The 27,884-nt window shown below is 40.7% G+C and overlaps 2 protein-coding genes across 3 annotated transcripts in view; one reads left to right on the forward strand and one right to left on the reverse strand.

The window, feature by feature from the left end:
- Positions 1-7,398, forward strand: part of igsf3 (immunoglobulin superfamily, member 3) — a 125,531-nt gene extending 118,133 nt beyond the window's left edge. For both annotated transcript variants that reach the window (XM_054786138.1, XM_054786137.1), the window contains exons 8-9: positions 1,193-1,642; positions 2,872-7,398. In XM_054786138.1, coding sequence (XP_054642113.1) covers positions 1,193-1,642; positions 2,872-3,122 — 701 coding nt within the window. In that variant the 3' untranslated portion in view covers positions 3,123-7,398. The remainder of the gene's footprint in view (positions 1-1,192; positions 1,643-2,871) is intronic.
- A 17,463-nt stretch (positions 7,399-24,861) lies between these two features.
- Positions 24,862-27,535, reverse strand: rpe (ribulose-5-phosphate-3-epimerase). Its single transcript, XM_054787241.1, has 6 exons — positions 27,349-27,535; positions 26,951-27,030; positions 26,726-26,865; positions 26,520-26,654; positions 25,596-25,682; positions 24,862-25,518 (listed from the first exon to the last, which is right to left on the reverse strand). Exons 1-6 carry the CDS (start codon positions 27,468-27,470, stop codon positions 25,396-25,398), a joined length of 687 nt encoding a protein of 228 aa, XP_054643216.1. The 5' UTR covers positions 27,471-27,535; the 3' UTR covers positions 24,862-25,395.
- Positions 27,536-27,884: the final 349 nt, after the last annotated feature.

The raw sequence follows: 27,884 nt of genomic DNA on the forward strand, positions 1-27,884 counted from the left end.
AACAAATAACCTTTAAAATTCTTGAAATAACCTATTCTCTGTATGAATGGATTCCAAGTATATGAAATACATAGCTACACAAATTCAGCCATGTGGGATTACAGTGTATGCAGCCTTGTATTACTGTAGGTGTCTACTGTGTGTTTCAGTTCACAAGGTGGCTTTAATGTATTCCTTCAATGGCAATGCTTGTTTCCTGGGACTCATATATAAGTCAACATTGAGTCAGGAAGGTACAGAATATACACTACATGCTTGTCCTATATTTATAATTCAGCACTATATAGTGTAGATATTTAATGTTGATGATTAATTAACCTGACATGACATAAAACATGCAGCATACACACGAGATTGATTAAGGCACGTTTGTCGGTATAGGTGTGATTATTGTTCCTTTTTTTGTTTGCACACTTTTATGCCTGTTTAAAGGATGATTTGCTAACTGACGAGTAGATTTGAATATATATATATATTTATTTTTTACTGTGTTATACTTTATTAATCACCAGAGGGGGAATTCTCTATCCACACTTGTTTATGGGACGTTAGTCAATTGTCGTTTTGTTGAAATTCAGACTTTTTCCCCATAAAACATAACGGATATGTAGCGAATCTGTTCTACATTCTTAGCGGTCAATTACTGCTAATATTAGGACACAAAAGCAAAAAATGGTGGCCCCACCCCTACTTGAAACGGCAATTCATATGATTATTGTGGCCATCACAGCATTGTTGACGTTTGCTGGAATGTTTCCTTACAGCAAAACAAATGTAGCGCTATAACAGCATAACTGTAAATACGCCAATGACAAGGATTAACCGTCTGAAATGTGATCACGGTTTATCTATAAACTGTATAGCCTCAACTCGCAAATGGGGAACCTTAATCAGTGGTTTGACCGGCAACTGTCCCAAATATACATTTTTTGGGGTCCACAATATGATTCTGATCTTTCAACCTTCACCTAAGCCGAGTCCTTATGGACCTCACGGCAATTTCTTCAGAGAACTTCAACTTCCTCAAGGAAAGACAAATCCAGGGAAACTGAGACTCAAACCACCATTTTCCATCAACTTTTTACAGCAACTAAACAATAACGCTTCAAACAAAATTCAAACAAGACAGTAAGTTGACTTCTAGAATAAAACTTGATTATGTTTTTCTCTATTTCCCTGTTAACCACTACAGAGGCTCGACTGCAAGTAGAGGAGACAGAGTCAAATGTGACTGTGCCGGAGTCCGGATCCATCCGACTGGGCTGCAGCATTCCCTCCCAGTCGTCCCGGGACTCTCGCTTCTCCGTGTCTTGGTACGTCGAGCGCTTTGACGATGAGTATGAAGAGCTGCGTCCGGGGGAAGAAGAGCACGGCGAGCGGGAGTGCGTGTTCTCAATTGGACATGACGCCATTTTTGGGAACGGAAACTGCAGCCCCAGAGAGGAGGCGGGACCAAACTCCCGGTTGCAGTTTGAGAGGACAACGTTGGATCAGTACAGCCTGACCATTCAGGGAGCTCGGCCCACAGACACGGGTCGCTACTACTGTCACGTGGAGGAATGGCTGCTCAACCCTCGTAATGCTTGGTACCGCCTGGCAACCAACAATTCTGGCATTATTACAGTCAACGTGCTGCAACAAGGTGAGTCCGTCCTCACAGCTAAGAATCCACTTCTGACAGCATTCCTGAAGTTGGAGTTGAACCCTTTTATTGGGTTGACTGGGTTTTAATATCAGTTTGGGTGTTTACCCATCCCAAAGGTCCCTCAAACTAGGCTTGCTGTGGAAGGCCTCATGGCTAACCCACTTCTGACACCATTTGTCATGCAATACTGAGGAGTATTCAGATACAAAGCCGTCACGCCCCCTCCCTGGTGGTGGATTTATGTCCCATATAGGTACTGCATTCTAATCATTCTAGTCATCCCATGACTGGGGTCTAATACTCAGGGGTCCTCCATCCCAAGGGTCCTTCAAGCTGGGCATGACTTGGATGACCTTCCACTTCTGACACCATTTGTCACAGAACCCCTTCACCTGAATCTGAGCCCACACTACTGGCACTATTGGGTTTAAAAATTGATCGGCTTCTGTACAGTTTTGGGTTTCTTTGACAAGGCGTACCCATCCCAAAGGCCCCTCAAACTAGGTGTCCCACTTTTGACACCACAGAGCGCTGAGGAGGTGCCAGATTGCATACGCAACTGTAGTGACGACACACATTCTGTCACACTCCCTCCTTTTTGTCCTTCATGTCTGGGATCTATTACTCTGCGTCCACCCTTCAAGTTGGACATTACATGGATGGCTTCACAGTTAACCATTCCACCTCTGAATCCTGTCAACTGAGTTTTAAAATCAGTCAGTTTCAGGTCTCTTTCACAAGAGTCAGCCATCTCAAAGGTCCTTCAAACTAGGCATGTTATGAAAGGCCAACCAAGTGGAATTTGTAGCCAGCTTGCATCCACAACTGGGGTGACCATGCTCACGTACCATACAGGTTCCCCGTTCCACTTATCCTAGTCATGCATTTCTGTGGGCTGTTGGACAGGGGTCACATATCCCAAGGGCATGCACCGGTGGCCTTGTGACCCCACTTCTGACACCATTTGTCAGACTGCCCAGGTCTATTAAGTTGAAAAACCTGTGGAGGGACCACAACACCAAAGCGCCAGCCTATTTTGTATGACTCTCTTTAAACTGTTGGCCAAAGAATGAGCTGTCATTATAACAACTGCTTTATAAACTCCCACTCCAACTCTTACACATGCACTACCGTCGAGGAGGATGTTTAGTGTGGGCGACTGCAAGCATGCATTTCTTGCTTCCTTTCTCTAATGACCTCCATCTCCATTTGTGTCCGTCCAACAGAGTCCACCGTCAAGTCGGTGGTGTGCTCCAACGACGCTCTCTTCTACTTCGTCTTCTTCTACCCATTCCCCATCTTCGGCATCCTCATCATCGCCTTGCTGCTGGTACGCTTCAAGAGCCGCAACAACAGCAAGAGCCAAGAGGGCAAGAACGGAGCCCCCCTCCTGTGGATTAAAGAACCACACCTCAGCTACTCGCCCACCTGTCTGGACCCGCCGGCGCTCAGCCTGCACCCCGGCTCTGTGGACTAAGAAACGCGGTGATGCCCGAGTCGCTGCACGTCGCCGATCCAGTCGGCGCAAGGAGCGTCAGGACTCCGCTGCTGTCTTGATCCATCGGTCAATCGGCTGCCTGTGTGTGTGCGTGTGCAAGAGCAGTGTTATCTCTGTGCCTCATTGGTGTGTGTCTCATTTTTTTTAATTACCCTGAATATTGGTCTATTTTTCAAAAACAACTTTTAAGAGAAGGAACTCAGGCATTGATTGGATGCCCAAAAAAAGTGTCCACAGTCCAATCTAAGCGCACCCACTACGCTGGTTGCCATAGTGATGCTCCGAGGAGACTACTGACTCCGTAGCTGATGACTTGGCAGCCTTGCATGGAGGCAAAGGAAAGGTCCACCTGGTCCCACTATGAGTTTGGCCCACAGAAGAAAATCCTGGCGCGCCACTTCAACACTGCCAGACAGACGGACTTCTGGACCTACCCGGCCCCCTCTCACCCCCTTTTTGGAGACCACAGAGAAACAAATTCAACACATTTCCTTTTCTGTCCTCCACATTTCCACAAAAGATGGGGGGATTGTAAATACCTCCTTTTCTGGCTGTTTGAGTTGTTGAAGGGTGTTGAATGAAATTCAAATATCACACATTTATTTTAATATATTGCCCTATTTTATCTTTACAAGATATCTCTAGATATTGGAAGGCAACTAGTGTGTAAAATTGCGAAATAGCTAAATGGGCCCACTGTAATTATGGTATATTGGTGTCAATGATACCAAACTGGGTATTGTATCAATAAGAAATTTGGTGGTATCACTCACCCCTAAAGTCAACCAACTTGACCTCAGTGAGCATCTCAATGAAACGCCGCAGGTGTGTTTTCCTTGTTGTTTGGCTTTTTTGTGGTGCCGCCGGAGAAAAGGGGTACCGGTGATATCAAAGTGGAAAATGCGCTAATAACCGTAGAACAGGAGAGGAGTCATGTGGGAAAGTACACGTCTATTCTGGCTGCTCAGTACAAAGAGCCAACAGACAATAAGTCTACAATAATAGAAGAACGGCGTACACCACAAAGTGAGGTGAGTGATGAGACACGCCTCCCAAGCATGCACATGTGTTAAAAACATGTTTATTCACGTAGGGATTATCGTCTTTTTACGTTTGTATGACTCAACATATTGTCTCTTTCTGTGCCAAGTCCTCATTCCCCCAAAAAGAGTGGCCGGATTGTAAATACCCCCTGCTGTGACCATTTCAGGTGCTCCGAAATTCAAATCTCACACATTTCAAAAATTGCCGTATTTTGTCTTGAAAGATGACTAGTGTGTAGATACTGTAATGTAGTCAAACATACATGGTATCGTATGAGTACGTGGCTGCGAGCACGTGTTTTGTTTTAAAGATGTTTTTTTCTATTTATTGTTTTATACTTTTTCATTTATTTTTGTTTGTTTTGACTTTGAAATTCTCTGCTGCTTACGTTGCCTGGCAACAGCACCAAGCAGATGATGCTAGAGATGTTCCATTTCCTACCAAGTGATTCAATTCAAGGGTAGACCAGTTCCAACACTGCACAGCTATGATGAATACTACTGTGGCTTCACGTGTAACGTTTGGAAAAGAACAATAAAAAGGTTTTGCTTGTTCTTTTGTGGCACTACTCCTCGGCAGGATTTTTTTTTTTTTATACAGAAAGTGGCAAAGGGTTGAACATTTGCATCGCCTTGCCTAGAATGCAAGAGACAGGACAGCTCCCTTTCACTGCCAGACTGGACCTACAAACCCAACTGTCATCTCAGTCGTGTGAACGTGTATATTGCATGACGATACTGCTGGAGGCATTTTAGATGTTTCGTAAACATGGAACTCTCTGGGTGTTTGCTTGTGGGACAGAGCGCCACGCCTGAAACCGACGCCCGCCCTTCCATAAGCCCCGCCCCTCCCTTCATTACTCACCAACCTCCACTGCCAACTCATGACCATGTGATGTGTGTACTAGAATACTGTTGCATGTATCGCCAGGTTTTCTTAGATACAAACAAAATAACCTCGGTTGGAGACACATGCTTTTCATTTAGCACCACAGTGGTCTCTTGCAAGAATTTAGTAGGAAATCCTAAAAATGTCATACAATACTCCCTCGTTTATCGCGTTTACCAGTCTCAACCGTGATAAGTGAATTTCCGCAAAGTAGGATTCCTACTAATGTTTTTGGAGTTAGAGCAAGTTAGAGAAAACATGTTTACAACCTTCTAAATACAGGTTTTAACATTAGAACCCTCTAGACATGAAATAGCACCCCTATAATAACCTTTACCCAATGTAGTAGACAAAATGTCAGAGAATAAGCCATAAAAACGACTTACAGTAAGCTTTAGTGATCAGTGTAGAATACTACAGATCACGTCTTTGAATGCGTCTTCTGAATGCTTGAACAAATCTTATGCTTGAAAATGCTTAATTTAGGCAAAGAGCATGTAAGAGTTCCTTAAATACGCATGTTTTTTTTGACTAACCATAGACGGTATTCAACCAGGAAACAGCATGACTTATTTATTTGTGTATTTTTGAAAAACCGTGATGGAGAGAAACCACAAAATTTGACGCGAGAAGTGGCAAGTTGGATTGCGCTTCAAACTTCACTTCAGTCTCATGTTTTTTCAAAATATATTAATGAATAAATATCACAAATATATTAATTATTTCACAAAGTGTTTTGTGGTTGACTACAGCCTAATAGTAAAAAAAAAAAAAAAGCGTATTTTAGCATATTTGACATAATGAAGCGTTTCAAGCATTCAAATGACTGAATGAACTAAAATACAAATATAAGGCATTCAGAAAAAGCATTGAAAGACACATTGTGATATGTAGTATTCTACACTGGCCAGTAGGTGTCAGTAATGGCACATTGTTACATTGATGAGACAACAGCCACAGCAGGAAGAACTCTCTGGACACCGGTTAAAAAAAAAAAAAAAGCAGCTCTCCCAATGCTAACATGTGTGAGTCTATGATGTCTTTGTTTTTGATGTCTATTGTTTTTTTATTATGTCTGCTAGATTGGGTAATACGAGTGTAAAGGTGACTGTAGGTGTGTTATTTCATGTTTAGAGGGCTCTAATATTGTAAAAATAATATATATATATATATATATATATATATTTAGAAGGTTGTAAACAGGTTCTCTATGCTCTAACCATAAAAATATTCCATTTATTAAGGAATCCTACTTTGTGATGATTCACTTATCACGGCACTGTCACATCATTAACCGCGATAAACGAGGGGTCGCTGTATTCCCAGTGCATGACTTAAGTGTGAAGTCCTACTAACTTGTCGCAAGAACATGCTCAGAGCTTTTTATTTCCTATTATTATTGTTATCATACGAGAGATTATCTGCATCCTTCATGCCGAAGCACCACTTCAAAAGTAATAAATAGTGTACTAAATAGCCTCCAGCTATGTAACCTTGTAGGCGCGTTTCAAGCATCGTAAACTTTTATCCAGCAAACTTCTACCACAGCAGCTTCACATCCAATTAGAAAATCCATTTAGAACTTGGTAAAGCGAATAGTGTATTCCTTACTGTACCAAAGCACATTTTTCACACACGGGCTGTGCTGTAAATGCAACATGTGCAGTGAAAAGAGTGTAATTGTTAGAGAAGAGTGTGCATGTCCACGTAGAGGTTTGTCGTGTTGAGGTGCTTGGAAATGCTGCCTCATTAAATAACAATGTTTATTGACCAGCTCACCTTGTCCTATGATTAATAGGCTTCCTGTTGGCCCCAAAGCTCCACAAGTTATTGACGAAGCTGCTGGTGGTTTGACAGTAATGGTTGCATTCGTTATTGACTTGCATTTCACTTCAAAAAAAAAAAGTTTATGTGCATTTTCTACTCATTCCTGTCGCCAGGAAGTGGAGGGAAGGGCATGGCCACACCCTTGCTAGAGCTGTACAGACGCGCTCTGACTGGTGTTTTTGTAGTAATAAATACTATTATGAATAATGAGTACCATCCCTAGCTGCCTACAGACGGTGTTGTAGCTGCCTTTGTGAGGGCTGCATGTAAGGACTGTGTGCTGGCTCCACATTTAGCTGTAAAATACTGTGTGGTGATGTTTTCAGTTCAGCCGGTGATGCTCAAGTGATGTATTTTTATATCTCTATGATTTTGTTCTTTTTATTTGGGGATTTTAATTCTGTCCAATAGTTGCCATTGTGACCGTTTAAAAGAAGAAGAAAAAAGGCACTTTGCTATTGTCGATTTATTGCAATAAAATCACTTACAGATGGAATTGTTTTACTTTCATTACCAAAAAAAATCCACTTTTCTGGCATATAGATGGCCATCATAATACAAATCTATATATACAGTATATATACGGTATACTAAATAAGATAAGAAAATGAATACATGACATAGTTTGGGTTTCCAGATAGTTTAGCGGTTTCAATACAATGCAGGCTTAGGGTGTCAAGTTAGGGCTATGAGTTTCATGATAACCTAACCCTCGTTATTAATACACTGTACATTTTTACAACGTACTGTACATGTATACGTTCGTTTTGTCTGTTTACACTATATCAGTTTTGGACAAAGCAGTTCATTGAGCATGTGATGTAACACATGAAAAATGGGCCACAACAAGGACTGTATGTTGTTTGACTGGAGAGGTCTATGCAGAGACTGCAAAATGCAGTACAAGACGAGTGAGCAGCAGTCCCTGTTTAGCTAGCCTTGAAATTTGGCATGAAAGCCCATGTTATTCCAAGATTCGTAGAACCTTGGCACGCCTTTCCTAAGTTAAACTGTTCCATAGTGTTGTACCTCGCGGATCCTGGTAGAAACATCGCCGGGACAACTGACGGTAGAAGCACGCTGCTAATACACATTCAGTCCCAAACTTTTCATCCTTGACCTTTTTAATTAGTTCTTGTGTGTTTTCCCCAGAACAAAAGGCAGTGGTATCAGCCGCCAATAATACCAAATTAAGCCCTTTGTCACTTTACAAATGTCGTTGACATACAAATTGAACATTTTTGGTCCCAATATTGACCCCTGAGGTACTCCACACGTGATATTTAATCTCGCAGACGTGTATTCTCCTAGCTTTACAAATTGCTTCCTGTTTGCGAGGTAGCTTTTAACCCAATTGAAACCCTAGCCTTTGTTTGAAATCCCTTGTTATTATGATGATGATGAAACACCCTTATCTTGAACCCTAATTTAATCTAGTAACCCTACCCCGGCTTGAAACCCTAACCCTAACTTGAAACTCTAACCGCCCTATCTTAAAATCCTAACCCTGGTTTGTAACACTCACCCTGTCTTGAAACCCTAATCCTAGCTTCAAACCTTAACCCAATCAGCTGGAACCTATAACCCTGTCTTGAAACGTGAACACTAATTTGACCTCATAACCCATAACCCTGGCCTGAAACCCTTATCTAACTTGAAACCGGCTTGAAGCACTAACCCTGGCTTGAAACACTAACCCCATCTTGAAACCCTAAGCCTAACTTCAAACTCTAAATCCCTTATCTTAAAATCAATACCCTAATTTGAAACCCAGACACTACTTTAAAACCCCAACCCTACTTGAAATGGGGTATCAGGACAGTGTTATGCTTTCCAATGAGGGTTTCAGGGAAGTGCTGATATAACATGATCAGTATTTCCAAGGCAGTGTTACTTTCATCTCAGCCATGTACAGTAGTTAGGCTTTGACTGTAAAACCAAATTAAAAGCCCTGCAGGCATTTGTGTGTTGTTGCTGTTGAGTCTGCGTGGGATGCTGACCTTTGAACCCTTAACAGCAGGAGTATTTACTTACTCTGCATGCTTGCAGTGCTGTAAGTAAGCGGCAGAAAGTAAAAGGTCGGCATGCCGGAGGACAAATGATGCCAAGCCAGGTAAACACGGCTCTTTGTTGTGCATCTTCTGTTTTCTTTCATGCGCTGGCCTGCCTCTTCATACATCAGTGGCGTGAAGGAGAACGCTGCATCATCGTGTGCTAGTTCCACCGTGCTTTCCCTGTGCTCTGTGATTTGGGGCAGCTAGTGGCAAAATCATCTGTCTTGACTGAAAGGAAGACCCGCATTCAAAGCTTTCTCGCTTAACGCCAACGTTACTGAGCACCAGTGCCTGCTTCACAACTTCTCAGCATGCAAAAAAACATACAGTCTTGTCTTTGAGCATCTATTCGTCTTATTGTCCTATTTTCTTCCCCGTTTGGGCCCTCCATCTTCTTATTTCTCAAGCCATTCGTAGATCTCTTATGTACTACACTGACAGCAATAGTGGTGTTTTACTCCAAAATCTTCATTTGTACATTTTTGTAATGTATTGTATAACACAGAAAAGAATAATATATTATAAAATATTTATTTAGACTTTTTTATTAATTTAAACTAGAGTCAATCAATTAAAATAGTTAATCACAATTAATGGCATTTTGTCCTTAGTTAACTCCTAATTAATCACAGATAGAAGTATGTTTTTATCTATAATAAGTAAGTAAAGTAATCTCTTTGCGGTGAACGATTTGATACGCAGCTATGATACCTACATCAAATTTTATGTAAAGGCATATCAATTTTGGATATGGGCCATTGTTTTATTCAAAAAATAATAGGCCTGTCACGATAACAAATTTTGCTGAACGAGAATTTGGCCTAAAAATTATTGGCGATAATCAATATTATTGATAGTAACAAGAGTACATCGTATCAAAAACAATAAACTTTTCATTTCTCAAGATATTTACCATTGTAACTGGAATGTCTAGAGCTTTTACACAAATGAAACAAACAACATAGTAAATTAAAGACAAAAGAAACCTCAATGAAAATAAAATGGACCATGTCTCTTTTAGCAAAACTTGCACTTGAATAAAAATCACAATCATAACCAAAAACCCAAAAAATAGATCGTCTCTGTTAAGAAAAAAAACACTCCAATAAAATCCACACACACACACGTAGTATTGTAGTGTGTTGTTGAACTAATGTAGGGGATCACATTGGAGCTGGACCACACATCTGAGGTGGCGGAGTAAAATGAAATGTTTGTGCCGTCCTTCAACACGTCGTCTTTCACTCGGTTTTACATTTCAGGAATTGCTGTTTGTCGACTGCCCGATACCCAGAAGCCTCGTCGCAAGACATCCCCTGCTGGGGTCCCAGACCCGCAACCCAGATCTCGAGCATGCATGTATATGATAGGGATGTATGTGGATGACAGCTAACCGCCCCCACCCACCAGAACCCCCAGGAAGGCAGCCCAGCAGACAGGACCAGCGACACCCAGCGACCATAATACAATTTAGAATGTATTTGTGAAAAACATTGAATAGTATTGGACAGGCATTACAAAATATAGTATTTTTAAATAAGTTTTAAATAGGCTTAATGTACAGCAATGAAATCTTAATATTCCTAATTTTACATGTCATTTTACAATTTTGTATGAACTACAATAAATGTTATATAAACAAAAAACGTTGCTTCTTTATGAGGCATAAGTTGTGATATGACAAAAATAATTTACAAGAAAGATGTGATGTACAAAAAAAGTCGTAATTTTACCTGAATGAAGTAGTACTATTACAACGGACGAGTTTGCAATTTTACCACAACTTAACATTGCAAGAAAAATGACAGAAATTCAACCAAATAAAGCCGCAATATAATGAAATATTACAAAAAATGGAGATAATATTATGTCACATTTTATGAAAGCAGTCATTTTTATTTTTTTATGAATTTTTTTATGAAAGCTTTACCGCTAAAAAAAACAAACCCAAAAGCGCCTGTTACTCTCTACAGTTGAGTAAATAATGATATGTCGTATGACCCATTCGTTCTGCAACTGAATGACTGCTCTGTATTGAATATAAAATACATATTGCAAAGCAGTGCCATCTGCTGGATCCAGCGGGGCACTGCCATACGTTTGTAACCCATAAAAGACATAAGTGGAGACTTTGAAGACTCGGGAATCGACATTTGAATATGATATTTTTCTCACCGAGCCAGCTGAGCCTGAGCAAAAGGCGCAAACAAAGACACAGGTTGTTCTGTTCAGGGAGCTGGAGGCATGATGCCCCGTTGCCCTTTGTGTGATACCACACTGCTTTGTGTGCTCTTGACTCACACACTGACGCAAGTATGAGTCAATACGAGGAAGAAATCCTCTTCGGTCTAAGTGCAACATTCACTTTCCCAAGCAAGCCGCATGCCAGAAGAGGTAGAAGATGAAATGTGCTATTGATGCAACAGCAGCAGCATCCAGTCAAAGCTCTACGGCGCCACTGCGGGACATCAACAGACACGTATTAGCAGTTGCAACGCTGGCAAGTTTGCCCATCATGTCAGTGGAAACACAAAGTGGATGTAATGATTCAAACTAAACACACACACCTTGTTTTGCTAATCTAGCCCAGAAGCTGCTCGAGACTGTTTGGGAGAAGGACAGGAGAAACACAACATTGGGAATAGGGCTGTCTCCAACGAAGGATTTTCATAGTCAAATCCGATTCGTTACGTTTTGTCCGTAGTCGATTAATCGTCACACGTTGATGTTGCTGTTTAGCCATGTTTTGGTGAAAATAATTACATTGCAGTGCAAAAGTCTCACACTGCAGGTGATGTGGAGTCGAAACTCATCCATTTTATTCATCGTAGACCACACATCAGCAAAAACGGTCGGTAAGGAGAGCCTGGGCGGTGTTAGCTCATATTCCTCCACGCCTTCCTCGCCTTTGTTTATGTTCTCGATGCCGCTTACAAACACTTCCGCCCTGCTGGGTGGTGTGTATAGACTCTGGTACTCTGGAGATCTCAGGGATGAGTAGAAGATTGGTGATAAAAACGTCCGAAGCTCTTGTCAGGAATAAGATGTTAAACCAAAGCGGTTCTATACAAACAGACACGATATCACGATATAAGAGAGACTGGGCTTCACTGTGTGTACGCGCCGCCATCTGGTTTGCTTTGATTTTAGACGGACCCTTTGGACCTTTCAAAAACTGAAGTTCTTTTATAATATTAACAATAATAATAATAATAATACGACTTTTTTTCCACACCATCATTGGGAACAATTTTCATTCAGTTTTCAGATTATGGCTTTGTTGACTTTTGGAGACTCAAACCCAGGTCTTTCTGATCTCCTGACTGTGTGGCCAACGTGCTAACCACTCAGCCACCGTGCAGCCACAAGCTCGTCAGCCCATTGGAAATCACAGGAGGTCATTACTCAATATAACAGACTCACGGTGTCATCTTACAAAGAACGCTAAACTCATCATACAGCAACTCAACACTGAAAAGGTGGCTAGGAAATACACATTACCAATAAGATTTAAACATATTTTAACGTTTTCCCATAATGCATTTCGTCCAAGCAAAGCATTTCATTGGAGGACAAGCGACATAGAAAATGGATGGATGAATGGCTACTGAGGCACTGCAATGCTGCTTCTGTCCACCAGAGGGAGCCCATTGGGAGGCTGACATCATTGCAGCACCCCGGCAGGCATCAGCAAATGCTTTCCTCGGATTCAATCTATTATGGGAAAACTTTAAAATAGTTGTCTTTATTTGAAACTCATATTGGTACTTGGACTTTTATATTTGCTAGCTACCTTTTGAGTGTTAAGTTGCTGTGTGATGAGGTTAGCGTGTAAAATGAAGTGAAGTGAGTCAGACTGTCATATTGAGTAATGACCTCCTGCGATTTCCAGTGGGCTCATCATGAGTTTACTGATAGCTTGTGATTGGCTCCTGCCACAGAAAGAGTTAACGTTTCCTTGTTGACTTGCGAGCGGCACAGCAAGTAAAGAAGATCTCAAGATCAGAACTTAGCCATAAATTAGCCGCATCGCGGTATAAGCCGCAGGATTCAAAGTTTAAGAAAAAAGTAGCAACTTATACACCGCAAATTATGATACGCATTTTTTCTTGCAACATTTCTTGTAACATTACAATTTTGACTCGACTGTCAGCCAATATTGAGATTTTGTGTTTCCATCACTTCCCTCCCATGATGAATGCATTTTGATGTATTACCACAAGATGTCAGAAGGTCAAGCCAGACAGCCTGTGTGTCTTCCCCATCAGATCAATAAAACGCGTCTCCCGTTAATACACCAGTGCCCTTCATTGCTCCTTCACTGCCTCAGCATAACATGCTGCTATTCCTACTAGCTACAATCGCTAATTTCATGCAAATGAGGTGGAGCCAGGGCCGAGCCAGAACAATAGATGCTAACGAGCCAGTATCAGAGTCGTTCATACCCAACTACAGGGAGCTACACTTCCCTTTGATCGGAGGTGCTAAAGGAAGGAGAGGATTAGACCACCACTCCTCCCAGTCTTAGTGTAAGGAACCAATAGGAGGAGGGCATTGGCACACCAATTCCGCCCTCTCTTACTGTATTTAAGGCCTAGGCTACCAGCACTTGTTAGTTCGCTGACGAAGCTCTTCGGATGAGGAGCGAAACGTTCGACACCTTCTTCACAGAAGTACAGATGACGTCTCAAGAAGCCTTTCCCTCGTTACAATCGCTAACGCACACAAAAAAACACCCCCTGTTGAGCACTCGTGTTCAGCACTTCATGTCTTCTTGCTTTTGACTGCGTCTCTCCTGACTGGAGTGACATCCAAACAGCAAAGACACCAACAGTCCCGCTGCATGTATTATGGATCCAAAACATGCACAAACACGCAACATTTACAAACACACTAAAATACCCTCTCCACATTCATAATTCATACAACTGAATGTGTGTGTGTGTGTGTGTGTGTGTGTGTGTGTCAGAGAGGGATGAACCTGCTAAACATGCTAAATTTAGAGCTGCGTTCACACTTGTGCACTCAGTTGCAGCCTGCTTAGCGTTCACACTGGTATTCTTGTCATGAGGCCAAAAGAACCTGGGTTAGCGCACACCCCGGTTTCGTTTCACATAAAAAATGTACACCAAAATTTTGCCTCTGTTTGCGTGCATTTTCCGGTTAGCATACAATAGCATACAATAAGTATTTTTATCACAAAACGTCCTTTTTAGCTGTCTGTTAGCTTGCTAACACATGGAAACAGGAACCGGAAGTCAACTCTGTCGCCTGGTTGACTGTAGTTCTTTGCTAACTAACACAAAACACGTTTTTATAGTTTTACATGCATAAAACAATTCTAAATGCATATAAATGACCCATGAAAGGGCTTAGTGAACATTTAAGGTTGCTTTTACCTTCATTGACGACGTGACTGTTCCCAAAGACACCGCTTCCTCTTCCTACTTAAGGGTTCATTGGTTCATTGGTTCCAGGCTCGACAACGATAAGTGAATTTCCACTGAGTAGGATTCCTTCTAGGCCATTCCTTCTATAAATGGAATATTTCCATAGTTATGGCAGAGAAAACATGTTTACAATCTTCTAAATACATTATTAGAGCCATCAAGGCATGACAGTCACCTTTACATTGCTATTACCCAATATAGCATTCTGGCGATATGCAAACTGTAGAGGGTCCACAGTTGCCGCCGGGATGCTCTTCATGACCCACATCAAAAAGAGCATCCCGGCGGCAACTGTGGACCCTCTACAGTTTGCATATCGCCAGAACCGGTCCACGGATGATGCAGTCAACACTGCCATCCACACAGCCCTTTCTCACCTACAGGGCCAGGACACATACGTCAGAATGCTATTTATAGACTATAGCTCTGCTTTTAATACAGTCTGCCCCCACAAACTCACAAATAAGCTCCTCACACTTGGCCTGTCTCCCTCCCTCTGTAACTGGGTGTTTAACTTTCTAACAGGCAGGCCCCAGTCAGTCAGAGTCCACAATCGCACATCCAGCTCAAGAATTGTGAGCACTGGGACCCCACAGGGGTGTGTGCTGAGTCCACTCCTCTACACGCTCTTCACCTACGATTGCGTGGCCTCCCAGAACAACACCAGCATCATTAAATTTGCGGATGACACTACAGTCATCGGACTGATCACTGGTGGTGTTGAAACATCATACAGAAGAGAGGTGGCGGACCTCATAGCTTGGTGTCGTGCTAACAATCTCCTTCTCAATACAGATAAGACTAAAGAGATGATCATCGACCCAAGAACAAGGGAAAAGGAGCCACATAGACCCCTGTTTATTGGTGAGACTGAGGTGGAGAGGGTGAAAACCTTCAAGTTCCTTGGCACACACATCAGCGAGGACCTCACCTGGTCTCACAACACCCAACAAATTCTGAAGAAGTCCCAAAGGAGACTGTACTTCCTGAGAAGACTGAGGAAATTTGGCATGTCCACCACAATCCTGAGTTGCTTCTACAGATGCACCATCGAAAGTGTCCTTACCACCTCCATCACTGTTTGGTACGGTAACTGTACAACACGTGATAGGAAGGCACTCCAGCGGGTGATCAAGACCTCACAGAACATTGTTGGGGCAGCCCTCCCCTCACTGCAAGACATTTATACATCTAGAGTCCTACGCAGAACACACAACCTCATCAAGGACAGCACACATCCACAACACTCATTATTCACACTCCTACCGTCAGGCAGACGCTACAGGAGTTTGAAGTCCAGGACCACAAGGCTGGCAAACAGCTTTTACCCACAGGCCATCAGGCTTCTCAATGAAGCACTCAGACACGCCACACGCAACACACACTCATAGCACTTTATTTATTTATTTATTTATTTGTATTATTTACTTGTATTAATGTCTCTTCTGTTGTTGTTGCTTAATTTATTGGTATATATGTTTATGTGTTTATGTTTCTTGTGTTCTTATTCTCTCTTGTGTTTTTCTTTCTTTTCTTGGGAGAATGAACAGAATAAGATTTTCATTGCATGGTATAACTGCTGTTTTACTATGCACATGACAATAAAACTCTCTTGAATCTTGAATCTTGAATCTTGAATCTTGAATCTATAGTAGACATAATCAAAGAAAATAAGCCATTTATAAGCTATCGTGGTTAATATTTTCATTACTGCTATTACCACTGATTATTCACAATTCAGGATTATCACTGTGGCTGTTGGGGCTCTTTTGTTATTTCCATTACGGTCTTTATGGCTTTTGTAGACATTTGCTGATGTAGTCTGTTTGTTTCCGTTATTGTTGTTGCTGTTGTTCTTGTCTTCCTCTGTATTGTCCCCCTCTTGTCCCCACATTCCCCCCTCTGTTTTCTTTTCTCTTCTTTTCTATCCCCTCCTGCTTCGGTCCGGTCGCTCCAAATGTGCATAATAAACATCAAATAAAATCTATAAAAAAGAGGAAGAGTATCTTACCCTTTTGCCTGGTAGAGCAAATCTGTTTAGCATGCAAGGGCATTTAGATCAATAATACTATCTGACCCAAAGGCTGGGCAGGACAAAAAAAGACCCCAAAAAGAACATAAGCCATTTAAGACAGTTTACCTTGTAGGGGAGCAGAATCGATGGCGGACAGGAAGTGACATCGGTAGTTCAGAGTTGAGTTTTAGCTTGTTGTGTGCTATAGCCGCAACAATAACCCGTGTTATTATTATTATGAATATTAACTCCTTCAATCACAACCATTTTTCAAAAGACAACCCCTTCAGTACCGACCATTTTAGACCATTTTGACTGATATTTCTTGGCACACAGAAGATTGTGTTCTATGGTTATACAAACATGGAACCTAACACGAAAGATTAGACTCCTGCCTTTCATCAGAAAAAAAAAAAGTTGTTTCTATCTTTTTGCGTTCTTCAGTGATTAGCAGTAGAACATTGGTAAGTTTCAGGAAAATATCAGTTCCCAACTAAAACAGGGAGAAAACGAAAAGATACATTTTAAGCAGAACTTTCACTTTGACACGAATATTGTTTTGCTTGTGACAGCTCATATATGTAAACAACTACACCACAACATAAACAACCTAAAAAAGGCATTGTTTTACATGAAAATAACAATTTCTTTACAAATATAACACCATGAACTATTTCCAATTGTCACATTTGGAACTAAACTGTTTGTGTGCACACGTGTGCATGCGTTAAAATTTCCCTACAATGCGTAACCTTCTGCACGCTACACTCCTCCATGTTCTTCCACTTCCTCCTTGCTGCCGAGTGTGTTTTTACCTGCAAATGATCCTTACCAAACGCACTTCTGCCACTTTGTGGCCGTTTTTATGGGCTTAAAACGGCTCTAAAAGTGACATCTGTTAGTGCGCAATTGCCTCATCACCTCTTTTTGCCTCTTGCACAAAAAAATCTAAAAGACGTATAAATACGTCTTTGGGATCGGGCCTTCAGGTTTATAAAAACGTATAAATACATCTTTGGTATTGAATGAGTTATTATTGTGCCTGTTATGAACTCATTTAAACTGCAATAAAAGCCGGTTGTTCACGTGTGGCTGCTTCGGTGATGGTCTCACGGAACATGACAGTCATTCCTGACACCTAGTGGCCAGTGGAGAATACCACATTAACAAGTTGGTGTTAATACTGGATTTGTATTTTAGCGCATTTAGCCGCTTCTATGCTTGAAAATGCTTAATTTGGGGAAAAAAATATGGACAATGTGCTAAAATATGCGTACTTTTGGCTTCCAATAGGACGTAGTCAACCACGAAACAGCCATCATTTCTGAATGAACCTTTGAAAAAGCACAATAGAGTGAGGGAGCTGTGTTCGAACCGCAATGTAGTGAGGGACGGCCGTACATGTAAAATGTATGTACTTGTTTTTCTCATCTGTACACAAAAATGGCTCTCATTGAGGATATACTCTCCGCGCTGGAGTAAATAAATGCCCCCGTTAGCATGTGACATACAATTTCACACCCACGCGCATACAAAATAAAGTTGAGCAAGAGTCTCCACTTGAACTTGATTCTTATGCATCATTTACACCGCGGCCGTCCACGGCGCTGCAGGGCATGCAGAGCAGGTCAGTGTTTAGTTAGGATTTGTAAGCATGCTACAGTGTATCTTCATTGGTAACACACTCAGATAAAGCCTTCGTGCACAAGCGAGGCCTGCAACAGCAAACAACACAACAAGCGCAGCAACAACAGCAGGGATGGGCATTCTGTTCTCCTGTGGGAGGGCAGGTAATTATGACTAAGAAGGAGACGGCAAACACTCTCCTAATGTTCCTTTAGCGCTGACGCACAATGATGTATAGCACATCGCTAGAACGGAATGACGAGTGTGAGAGAAGACAGAGCATGAACGCGAGCGGGAATAGATTCAAAAGTGGCAGCGAGAGGAAGGAACAAAAAAAAAATAAAAAATGAGAGATGCAGAAAGTCTTTCCTCCTGGGAGGCAGCGCTACTTCAAACAGCCTCTTTTCATGAGTTCACTGAATATTTGACTATTCCACATACACGACTTCCACCCCCAAGCCCTCATTGTGAATAAGTTTGAAGTCGCAAGCATGTCAGATGTACCCATGTACTTTTATTAGCTGGCGCCAAGACATTTAGCTGCAGCTCCGCTTTAAAGCCTCATTAATGAAACACATGATGGAGTCAACACAAGACGACGCAATACGCTCAGCATCCATCCTACGGCAATACAAGTAAGTATGTTACTGTACACCTGCTAATCACACATACGATGTAGAAAATACTACGCCTTTACAAAGATAATGTTTATTTTTGATTGACAGGGCCAAAGAGGCAGTACAGCTGAATATACATTAAATGCATTTAATATGCAGGTAAAAACAAATTAAATACTGACATTTATGTATTAATGTCTTATTTTTGTTAAATAATGTATTTGTAAATTCAAACGTTACCATTTTTTAACATGTCAATATATTCAATAAATGTACAATAATAGTTGAATTAAATTGTCCTTTTTATTGTATAATCAATTATAAAATGTTATGTTAGGTAATAATTGTTTTTGTTAGCTGATTTATCAAAGTAACAATAAATTCAAATCATAAGCATATTCTTTGAATATATTGATCCATTTATGGTGTTTTTTAATGAATAGTAAGTCCTGCATTTGAAGCATTTAGCATATTTAGGTTGTTTTGATGTATTGATACGTTTCGTATTTATTTCACCATATCTTCTGCAACATATCAAATGCAACAAAGTCAGTTTCGATTTTCATTTTTAAGTCAATATGTTGCATCTTTAATTCCCCCCACCCCCGCCCAAAAGAAAGTTCAATAAATGTGAATAATAACCATAGGTAACCACAATATGAATATAGTTTTATGTATGTTCTTTAGAACTGTACCATCCAGTAATTTAAAGTAACCATGTTTCATTCATATGTTGGATTCTGTATGTAATCCCTTGCTTCCCCAATTCATTCATTTACATAAATAATTCCTTTATTGATACATTATTCCATTGATTTTTTAAAATATAGTGATCCATTCGTAATAGTTTCACTTATTTAACACTTTTTTTGCTGTTCATTTTTTATAAATAAAGAACTTCACAGAAGTAAGGGAATACATTTACTGTAAATACTGTATATTTAACGTGTTTGTTTAACAAAAATATGTCATTATTACCTGTCATGCAACCACAAAATTAAAATTGAATGTAAGGTATTACTTTTTATTAGATATTAACTTAGTAAAACACGTCAAACTTAACAGTACATGTCATGATAAACTGTTTGAATATTTTTTTTCCATTATTATTTCATGCATTAGACGTTGTTCAACTAAAGTCATTTAACCAAAAACAAAAAAGTCGGTCGTCATTAACAATCTACTGTTGAAAGAAGATGCATAGGTCAAATATTGAAACGGAAATGAATACAAATTATTAATTGAACAGTTTCACGTTCATTCATTGTAATTAATGGTCTTTTTTTTAACAATATAGTATTAAATTGATAACATTTCACAATTAATTTAATGAGATTTTTATCAACAAATTTATAAGCAAATTTAGGCACTAGTCATTAATTATCAAAATAGGCACTGCTGTCTCATGTAGAATAAATATACAGTATACCCAACAATACTACCACGACTACTATTAATAATATGATAACAATAATAATAATAATATTTGTGTCTTTGGCCTGAGACACATTCATTTCCAGGAAGGGCACTGTCTAGTTAAAGTTTGCACAAATGCATTACACACTGGAACAAGGAAAGTAGAATATGATGAGAGAGTCGTTATCAAACCTCGGAAGTGTGTCTATTCTCCAGAGTTAATGTGGCAGCTTTCTTTGTGTGATTTAGAAGAGACAAGTTTAGAGTGGAGCTGAAGAGTCCATTAAGTCTCGTCTCACGCGCTGAGATGAAGTCTCAAATCCTCCATCAGTCCATCCATCACCTCCAGTTCTGCTAATATCACTGGAAGGAAGGGTGGACGTGATGGAGCCACCTACTTAAAAAGGAGGACCGTGGTGGCGTGGTGGTTCTTTTTAAGGATAGAGCTGTCTGTCTTTGCTCTGATCAAGTCTCTCCATGCACGTCTACCCAGGAAGGACAGACAGTCCCTCACGGCACTACTCCGAACATCAAAAGTTACACATGATGGCTGTCTGACTCCATTTAGGTGTAAAAGCCTATCTGGGGGCTCTAGAAGGCTTACACACTCGAATAGACTTTATATTAGAACTGGAATGCAGAAGCACAACCGTTAACAAAACTAAGTAGTTTGCAAAGCATATCTTAGTTCCTGTGTAAAAGTAAGTGTGGTATCCATGCAGACTTGAATAATGGTCTTTCTGGAAGCGTTAGCAAGCTACTGTAGCGTAAATGTGACCACTTCAACGTGTAGATAAACAGATACTGTAGATTGTGTGCTGTCTGGGCCAGCAAAACCTTCTCTGCTGGCCTAAACACTATCACAAAGCACTGACCTCCATTTACAACTTAAATTCTAGTATTTTCACCATGAAACTGTGTTTTTTTTTTCCTTGGCTGCACTGCTTCTGTATGTTAGATGTTTTTGTCCAATCAGATTTCAGTTTCTACATGTTGCCAGGTCAAGCTAATCTGCCCAGGGCCTTCAGAATCAGGAGTGCTGGCCCATGTCGGGGCTGTTCCTTTAATCAATCAGATTTCAGATTGGCCTTACCAGGACATCAGCATTTTTTCATCCTTTGATTGGCTGATCAGAGCAAAAGTCTTGGACAAGACAAGTTACGCCCACAAAGGCTGGCTCTCTGGTGTATGTATGTATGTATGTATGTATGTATGTATGTATGTATGTACTTTATTTATCCCACAGCGGGGAAATTTACTTGTTACAGCAGCAAGCAAGCTGCTTATTCTCACTTGTATGTGATAGAATGCTACCTACCTGGTGAGTAGATAAGATGTATTTTATTGACAAGTTTTATGTTTTTGTCATGGTTTCAGATGAATACTGATTCTGAATTGCTCCAGATGATGTTGTAGTGCAGAGGTTGGGAGTTGCCTCAATCCTAGTGAATTTCCCCGCTGTGGGATAAATAAAGTACAAATACAACCCTTTATCGACGAGCCGTTCCATTTAAGTTTGTAACATTTGCCTGAGCGACAAATCCACAAGCACTCCCGCCAATGACCGGTGGAAGTTGCTAATGGTCGAAGCTACTAGCAGACGTCGGGCGTGTCAGTGATGATGTATTGCAAGGTAAGGGGTTAAGTGAGTGTCTTCATTTATTAATAATGGTACTCAAGCGACCTGGCAGTTATGGATAGTTGGAGTTTGGGTTTTTTTTTTCATTTTCATGTGACTGGAGGAACGGTCATTGCGTGTATTTCAAGGGATAGTCATCGGAGTAAGAGGCAACGTTCCCTCTAATGTTTCAAGTTATCAACTCAGCTCCAGTAGATTTTCTTGACTTTTATTTCACACTTCAACTACTTACAGGAGCTCAGGTTAGGCTGACAACCTTAGAATCAAATTATTACTCATTGCGACACAGTTTGTAAGTTAAGAAGAAGAACAGCTGTCACGTACCAGTGGTCCCTCCGGTCTTCTCGTGTTTCAATCATTTCAATAGTCGTGACAAAGATAGTCGAATGATCCTTAAAGAGTCTTGCTTTTTCTCCTTCCTTTTGTTTACTTTGTAGCGCCACCTAGTATTAATAATGTGTAATAACACGTGTCATGGTTCTGTCATATAAGTATTCAAATTCATCACAGTTGCCACATAACTTGTATCAGGGGTTCGAAAGACAAGTGCTTTTACGATCATAATTGTCAGAAGAATTGCCATATTCTTCTATGAATGCGCGTACAGTCATGTGACACTTGTGTGTGACAATATTCCCAAATACGCCAAATTTGACAGAACACTTAGTTGATTATTTAATTTTCATTTCTTTTCTTGTTTACCATTTATTTTGTTAATCATTAGGGCTGTCAAATGAAAAATTGTCCTCTAATTAATCAGTTTTCAAATTAATTAATCATGATTAATCACCATTTCAAACTATGTGTGGGTTATTGCGTTCAAAGACACCACATCATTTCTTAAAGTGTAGATTTTATTTCCTGGGATTCCCAAGTATACTTAAATGCAGCAAATTGTACTTCTGCAGTAAGAGTTAGTGACAACAATATTCACTTAATGTTTTTGTCTTTTTGTTTATTTAGACCAAACATGCACGCATAATAGAGACATTGTGATGTTCGGAGTGTCCCTGAATGCACCTCACTGTAGTCGAGTGGCAATGAAGGAGTGTCGTTCTAAGGAGGACCAGAGACGTGTTTGTGAGTTGGAGATACAGTGTTCCCTCGTTTATCACGGGCCATAGGTTCCCAAAATAGCCCTCAATTTCGCTCTGGCGCCGTTCCGCTGTACTGTAGCGTTTTTGTATCCTTGTTAAACCATATTGCTGCAGCCCTCCTCCTTCGAACCAAAGGTTCATTTACAAGCTAACAAGCTAGCGATGAGACAGGAGACACAGCAGGGCCGAGACTGATTGACAATAGCCTACAGCCAATCAGGATACAGAAAACAATGGTCGGCGCAAGAGGGTCGAGAGAGAGAGAGAGAGAGAGAGAGAGACACTCAACTTCCCACCATGCAGTTCTTCTTAAAGGGCCACGCTCGGCCTGTAACGTTCATATGCAGTAATAAAAAAAAAATAATAATAATTAAATAAATTTAAATAATTTTTTAAAAATTCTGCAAAAGGCGAACTGCGATAGAGGGAGGGAACACTGTACATATATGGTGTTGGAATTGCACCGCTATTGATGTCTTCAGGTCAGAATAAAGTAATAAAAGCGCGCCAGACTCAGTGGGGACACTATTATGTCGTCATAACAGAGAGGGGGGGCTGCTCCTCTCTGTTAGGACGGTTGTGCTGCAGGTCAAAACTCAAGTCAGTCGGGCCGCGATGGCCCAACGATTGTGTTTATGAGGTTGACATGGTGCATGTGTCAGTTACTGTAAAATGTAACCGGTTGTTTAGCGGTTGTCATGGCGTCACTCTGGAGTGCCTGTACTGTACTGTACACGTCAGGACTCGTGCATGTGTGATGCTTGCCGCTTGTAATTGAAAGCATGCATTCACGTCCCTGCTGAAAGTGGCAAAGAGGAAGCACAGCGCAATGGGAGACATCCTATTTCGCTGTCGGCATCTGACAGCTGCCTCACGCCACGCTGCATCACTGCCACTGACACAATGTATGTACTATGAGAACATGTGTCACTACGCATTAAGCACAGGGTTTTTTCTTTAAACACGTTACATACACAAACTGTACCACAAGCACTTTGTCAAAAAAAAAGCATGTGACGTAGGCCCCCCCACGAAAAAAAAAACAGATTTTCAGCATCAATAATTTAAAGGTGTGTGATTTGCCTCAAAGACGTGCTGCATTATTGAGCACGGGCCGCTCGCCGTCTGAAGTATGTCACCAGTGATCCTCATTGACAGCAGGCGTCTTCCTCTGCAAACACGTCTTTAAGACTCCCTGCTGCAACTTTTACTAGCCATTCCTGAATGGTTAGCACCAAGATTAAAGCACTGTATGTAACAGTTGACCCTGAAGCTTGAACATCACGTTGTAGTAACAAAAATAATAAACGCAAAACGTCGCAAACATAAAAATCTCTAATTGAAAGCTGCTGTCAGAGCGCCTGCACAGATGAACCACATCAAGTGGAGGCAAATAGCATTACTTGTTTTAAATGTTGGTTGTGATAAGAAACACATCCAACGACAACACTTTCCACATCTCAAACTGAAATTACTTGCTAATTCTATCAAATCTGTTCGTCAGACTGAGACCGTGGGGCCATAGAATTTTGACTTTCATGTACGAGGCGTTGTTTATCAACAGGGAAGGCTTGCTCAATCCTCAAACTGTTGCTCCTTGAGTGACTCCTGTACATGTTTGTACATGGTGTGGGGAAAATGAGTGTGTTGGTGTGGTGCTGTGAGGCGGATGAGGTGTTTCGGCAGCACACTCCCCACACACGCAGCTCATGATGTGATGTGGGAATACAACAGAGCATCCTCCATTACAACCCATTCCAGGCCTGGTTCTACAGCCGTGCAAAAGGCTGATTATAAAAAGCTTCCCTCTCAGTTTTACTTGCCACACAACGTAACTTGAATGACAAGCATCTCTTCGCACCTGTTTGAAAACGCTCCCTGGTAGTTCAACGTACAAAAGTACATATCCACTTTCAAGTTAGGTCTGTAACAAAAGAGAAAGAACATGCCCCGGTAGCAAAAAGTATACACGCGGCATGTCTGCAAAACGGGTCCGCTGTGGAGTCACTTGCACACCGCCCTGGAAGCATTCCAAGTGCCAAACAGAGATGATTTATTAATATATTTTGCAAAACCATCATAGAGAGAAGCCGCAAAATCCGAAGCACGATATGGCGAGGGGCGACTGCACATACTGTAATATCGTTGCGTACATACACACACATCCATACACAGGGCCTACATAGTGTACATTCACACAAAGATCATTACAGAGTAGTAACTGTCAAGTTCCAATTGCAAGGACACCAAACAAAACAATAACAGATGATCGAAGGCTGTTTAATTAACAAAACCAATTTCCACGGACTTATGTCAAAAGCACATGTATATACAGTTGATAGAAAAATATTAAGTTTGATATATCATTTCCAGGTGGGTAAAAACTATTTTCAGGAATGTTTACAGTTCAGTGTCATTAATTGGCCTCCCATCCAAAGAAGCCTCACCTTCTACATCCAGCACAAAAAACATCCTACCCAAAGAGTGACTAAGTGCTGCGGTGAATGGACAGGTGTGGCGTCGCCATAGTGACTTACCCACACACGCACGTACGCACAAACAAACAAACAAACAAACACCTCAGCGGTCTAACGTGCGCTTCTGTATGGCTTCAGCCACCACGGTGCGCAAAAGGGCGATGACGGAGCGAGGGTCATCGCTGCCGATCACGGCGCTGCCTGACACGATCATGTTGGCACCTGCCTGCAAGTAACAGCAATAGAGAGCAACCATTTTCTGTTTACGTTTAATCAGATCGAGGTGCGTTTTATTTCGCTCACCTCTGCACATTTGTAAATGGTGTCCGGGCCCACGCCGCCGTCTACTTCAATGTCCAGTGAGGGGAACTGATCCCTCAACAATGTTACCTGGCCGCACAGATGGAAAAGACATGAGACAACACGAGGCTAAAATGTAAACAAAGTTGTAGCATTACAAAAAAGAAATGATACGTTAGGAAATGTTGCAGGAATAAAGTTGTGACAGCAAGAGGGAACAAAAAAAGCCATTTTGCAAGAATAAAGTAGGAAAATGATGCCTTCATCTGTGAATCTGTAACATAACTCATAAGGCTATCTAACGTTATGTTATCAGAATAAATTGTTCATTTTGAAATACATTTGTATTCTGACACAGAAAAAAACTTACAGGACCTTATGGGAACAACTTTATGACAAAAAATGTGGGCTTTATGAAAATAAATTCATTAAAAACGGTCATTTTAGGGAGGAAACTGATGTATTTTTTAAATATTATATGTAACATTTATTTAGCGAGGAAAAAAAACAGTAAAGAAAATATATACACTTTTACAAGAATAAATTTGTAATAGTACTTTAAAAAGAGAATATAGACAAAATATGGGGGAAAACTTTTAATGAGATGAGAATTAAATTAACCAGAAATATGCAGAATTCTTTTTTACACAAATATTTAATATTACTTGATAACTATTTGTAATTAATACAGACATGTTGCATGTTGGGAATGAAGTCATTTTTATTTTCAAAGTATTTTATGTCAGAAAAAAATAAATATATATTCTGCTAAACTTTTTTCTAACAATTTCACTCCCCTCCTTTTCATTGCACCCCTTCGCTAACTTCTTTGTACAGACAAGAAATTGCGTAAACAAACTGCTGCTATTTTACTTCCTTGTGTCCTCTCGTGCGGTTGATACTCCCCCTGTGCAATTCATGCTGTACCTTGGACATCATGTCCTCCATGAACTTTTGTCCTCCAAAGCCAGGCTCAACAGTCATGACCAGAGCCATGTCAATCTGGTTGGCCCAAGGTGCTAACATTTCCACTGTAGTACCAGGCTTTATGGCCAAGCCCACCTGCACACAATGACCACAAAAGATCAGCTTATGTTTGTAGTATTTCCTTCTATATGGCGGCACATCCTCACCTTCATACCACTCTGTTTGATCTCCTTGATGAGGTTTCCGGGGTTGCTGGTGGCCTCCAGGTGGAACGTGTACTGGTTGGCTCCGGCTGAAGCCATGGGCTTCACCCACTGCTCGGGCCTGGAAACCATCATGTGCATGTCTGCAAACACCAGCACAGTCACAACAAGATGGATAGTTAGACTTCGAGCTTGTTTTTGTAGATATGGTTTTAAATAGATTCTCACCAAAGAAAGGGTCTGGGCCTAATGACTTTCTCAGGCATTCCACCATGGGATGACCAAACGTTATATTTGGTACAAAATGGCTGGAAAAAACGGGCTTTAATTTAGTGACAAAGATGAGAGATTATACAATCTAATGTTGTCATCTTAACAATGTCAATAAAGTTGAATAGTGCAGTTCTGTTGACGAAATTATTTCAGAAAAGTTACGTGTATTGCGTGCCAGTAAAACTCAATAAAACACTACAAGTATTACACATAGGACACCCTGTTTAAAAAACATATATTATGTTAATTTAATTTAAAAAGCAGACTGTAGATATTTGCAAACTTTCCCTCGTGCACTGCACTTTGACGTTTAGCATGCGAGCTAGCTACTGAAAGACAAGTGATAAACTAACCCGTCCATGACGTCGAGGTGCAAATAATCTGCTCCACACTCCATCATCCGCACACACTCGCTGCCCAGACATGACAGATCACTGCTTAGGATTGACGGGCCGATTTTAGCAGAGTAAGGCATTACTGAAGTTGTTGTTATAGCACTGGGTGCTACACAGCCGGGCAGCTAAACTAGCGATGTCACATTCGAAACATTCAACAAAAAAACTTCCGGTCTTCGTCGTCAACGTAAAAGAAACATGTATCTTCATTGCCAATATATATTTAATAATTTCATTTTTAAAAGATGAATGTAATATAAATTTTAATCCTTTTTTTATCGCACAGTTTCTTCATTAAAATAAAATATTGTGTAATCTTCTAGTCGGCTGAAAAGGGCTTTTACTATGAAAGTACGTTTCAAAAACAGGAAGTGATTGTTATTTTGATGGATGACTTGATGGATAAAATTGAACTCACCGAAACCTTTCACTCCCGCTTTCACAATAAACTATAGCAGTTCCTTGACACTTGATGGCGCATTGCTCCTATGTGA

The sequence above is a fragment of the Dunckerocampus dactyliophorus genome, chromosome 9 (genome assembly GCF_027744805.1).
Source record: "Dunckerocampus dactyliophorus isolate RoL2022-P2 chromosome 9, RoL_Ddac_1.1, whole genome shotgun sequence".
In the NCBI taxonomy this organism is placed as follows: Eukaryota; Metazoa; Chordata; class Actinopteri; order Syngnathiformes; family Syngnathidae; genus Dunckerocampus; species Dunckerocampus dactyliophorus.

Coding starts and splice junctions, on each gene's coding strand:
- rpe (XM_054787241.1), bottom strand. CDS start 27,470: ATGCCTTACTCTGCTAAAATCGGCCCGTCAATCCTAAGCAGTGATCTG. Junction 26,866..26,950: donor AGGCCCAGACCCTTTCTTTG/GTGAGAATCTAT, acceptor TGGTGTTTGCAG/ACATGCACATGATGGTTTCC. Junction 26,655..26,725: donor TCAAACAGAGTGGTATGAAG/GTGAGGATGTGC, acceptor CATTGTGTGCAG/GTGGGCTTGGCCATAAAGCC.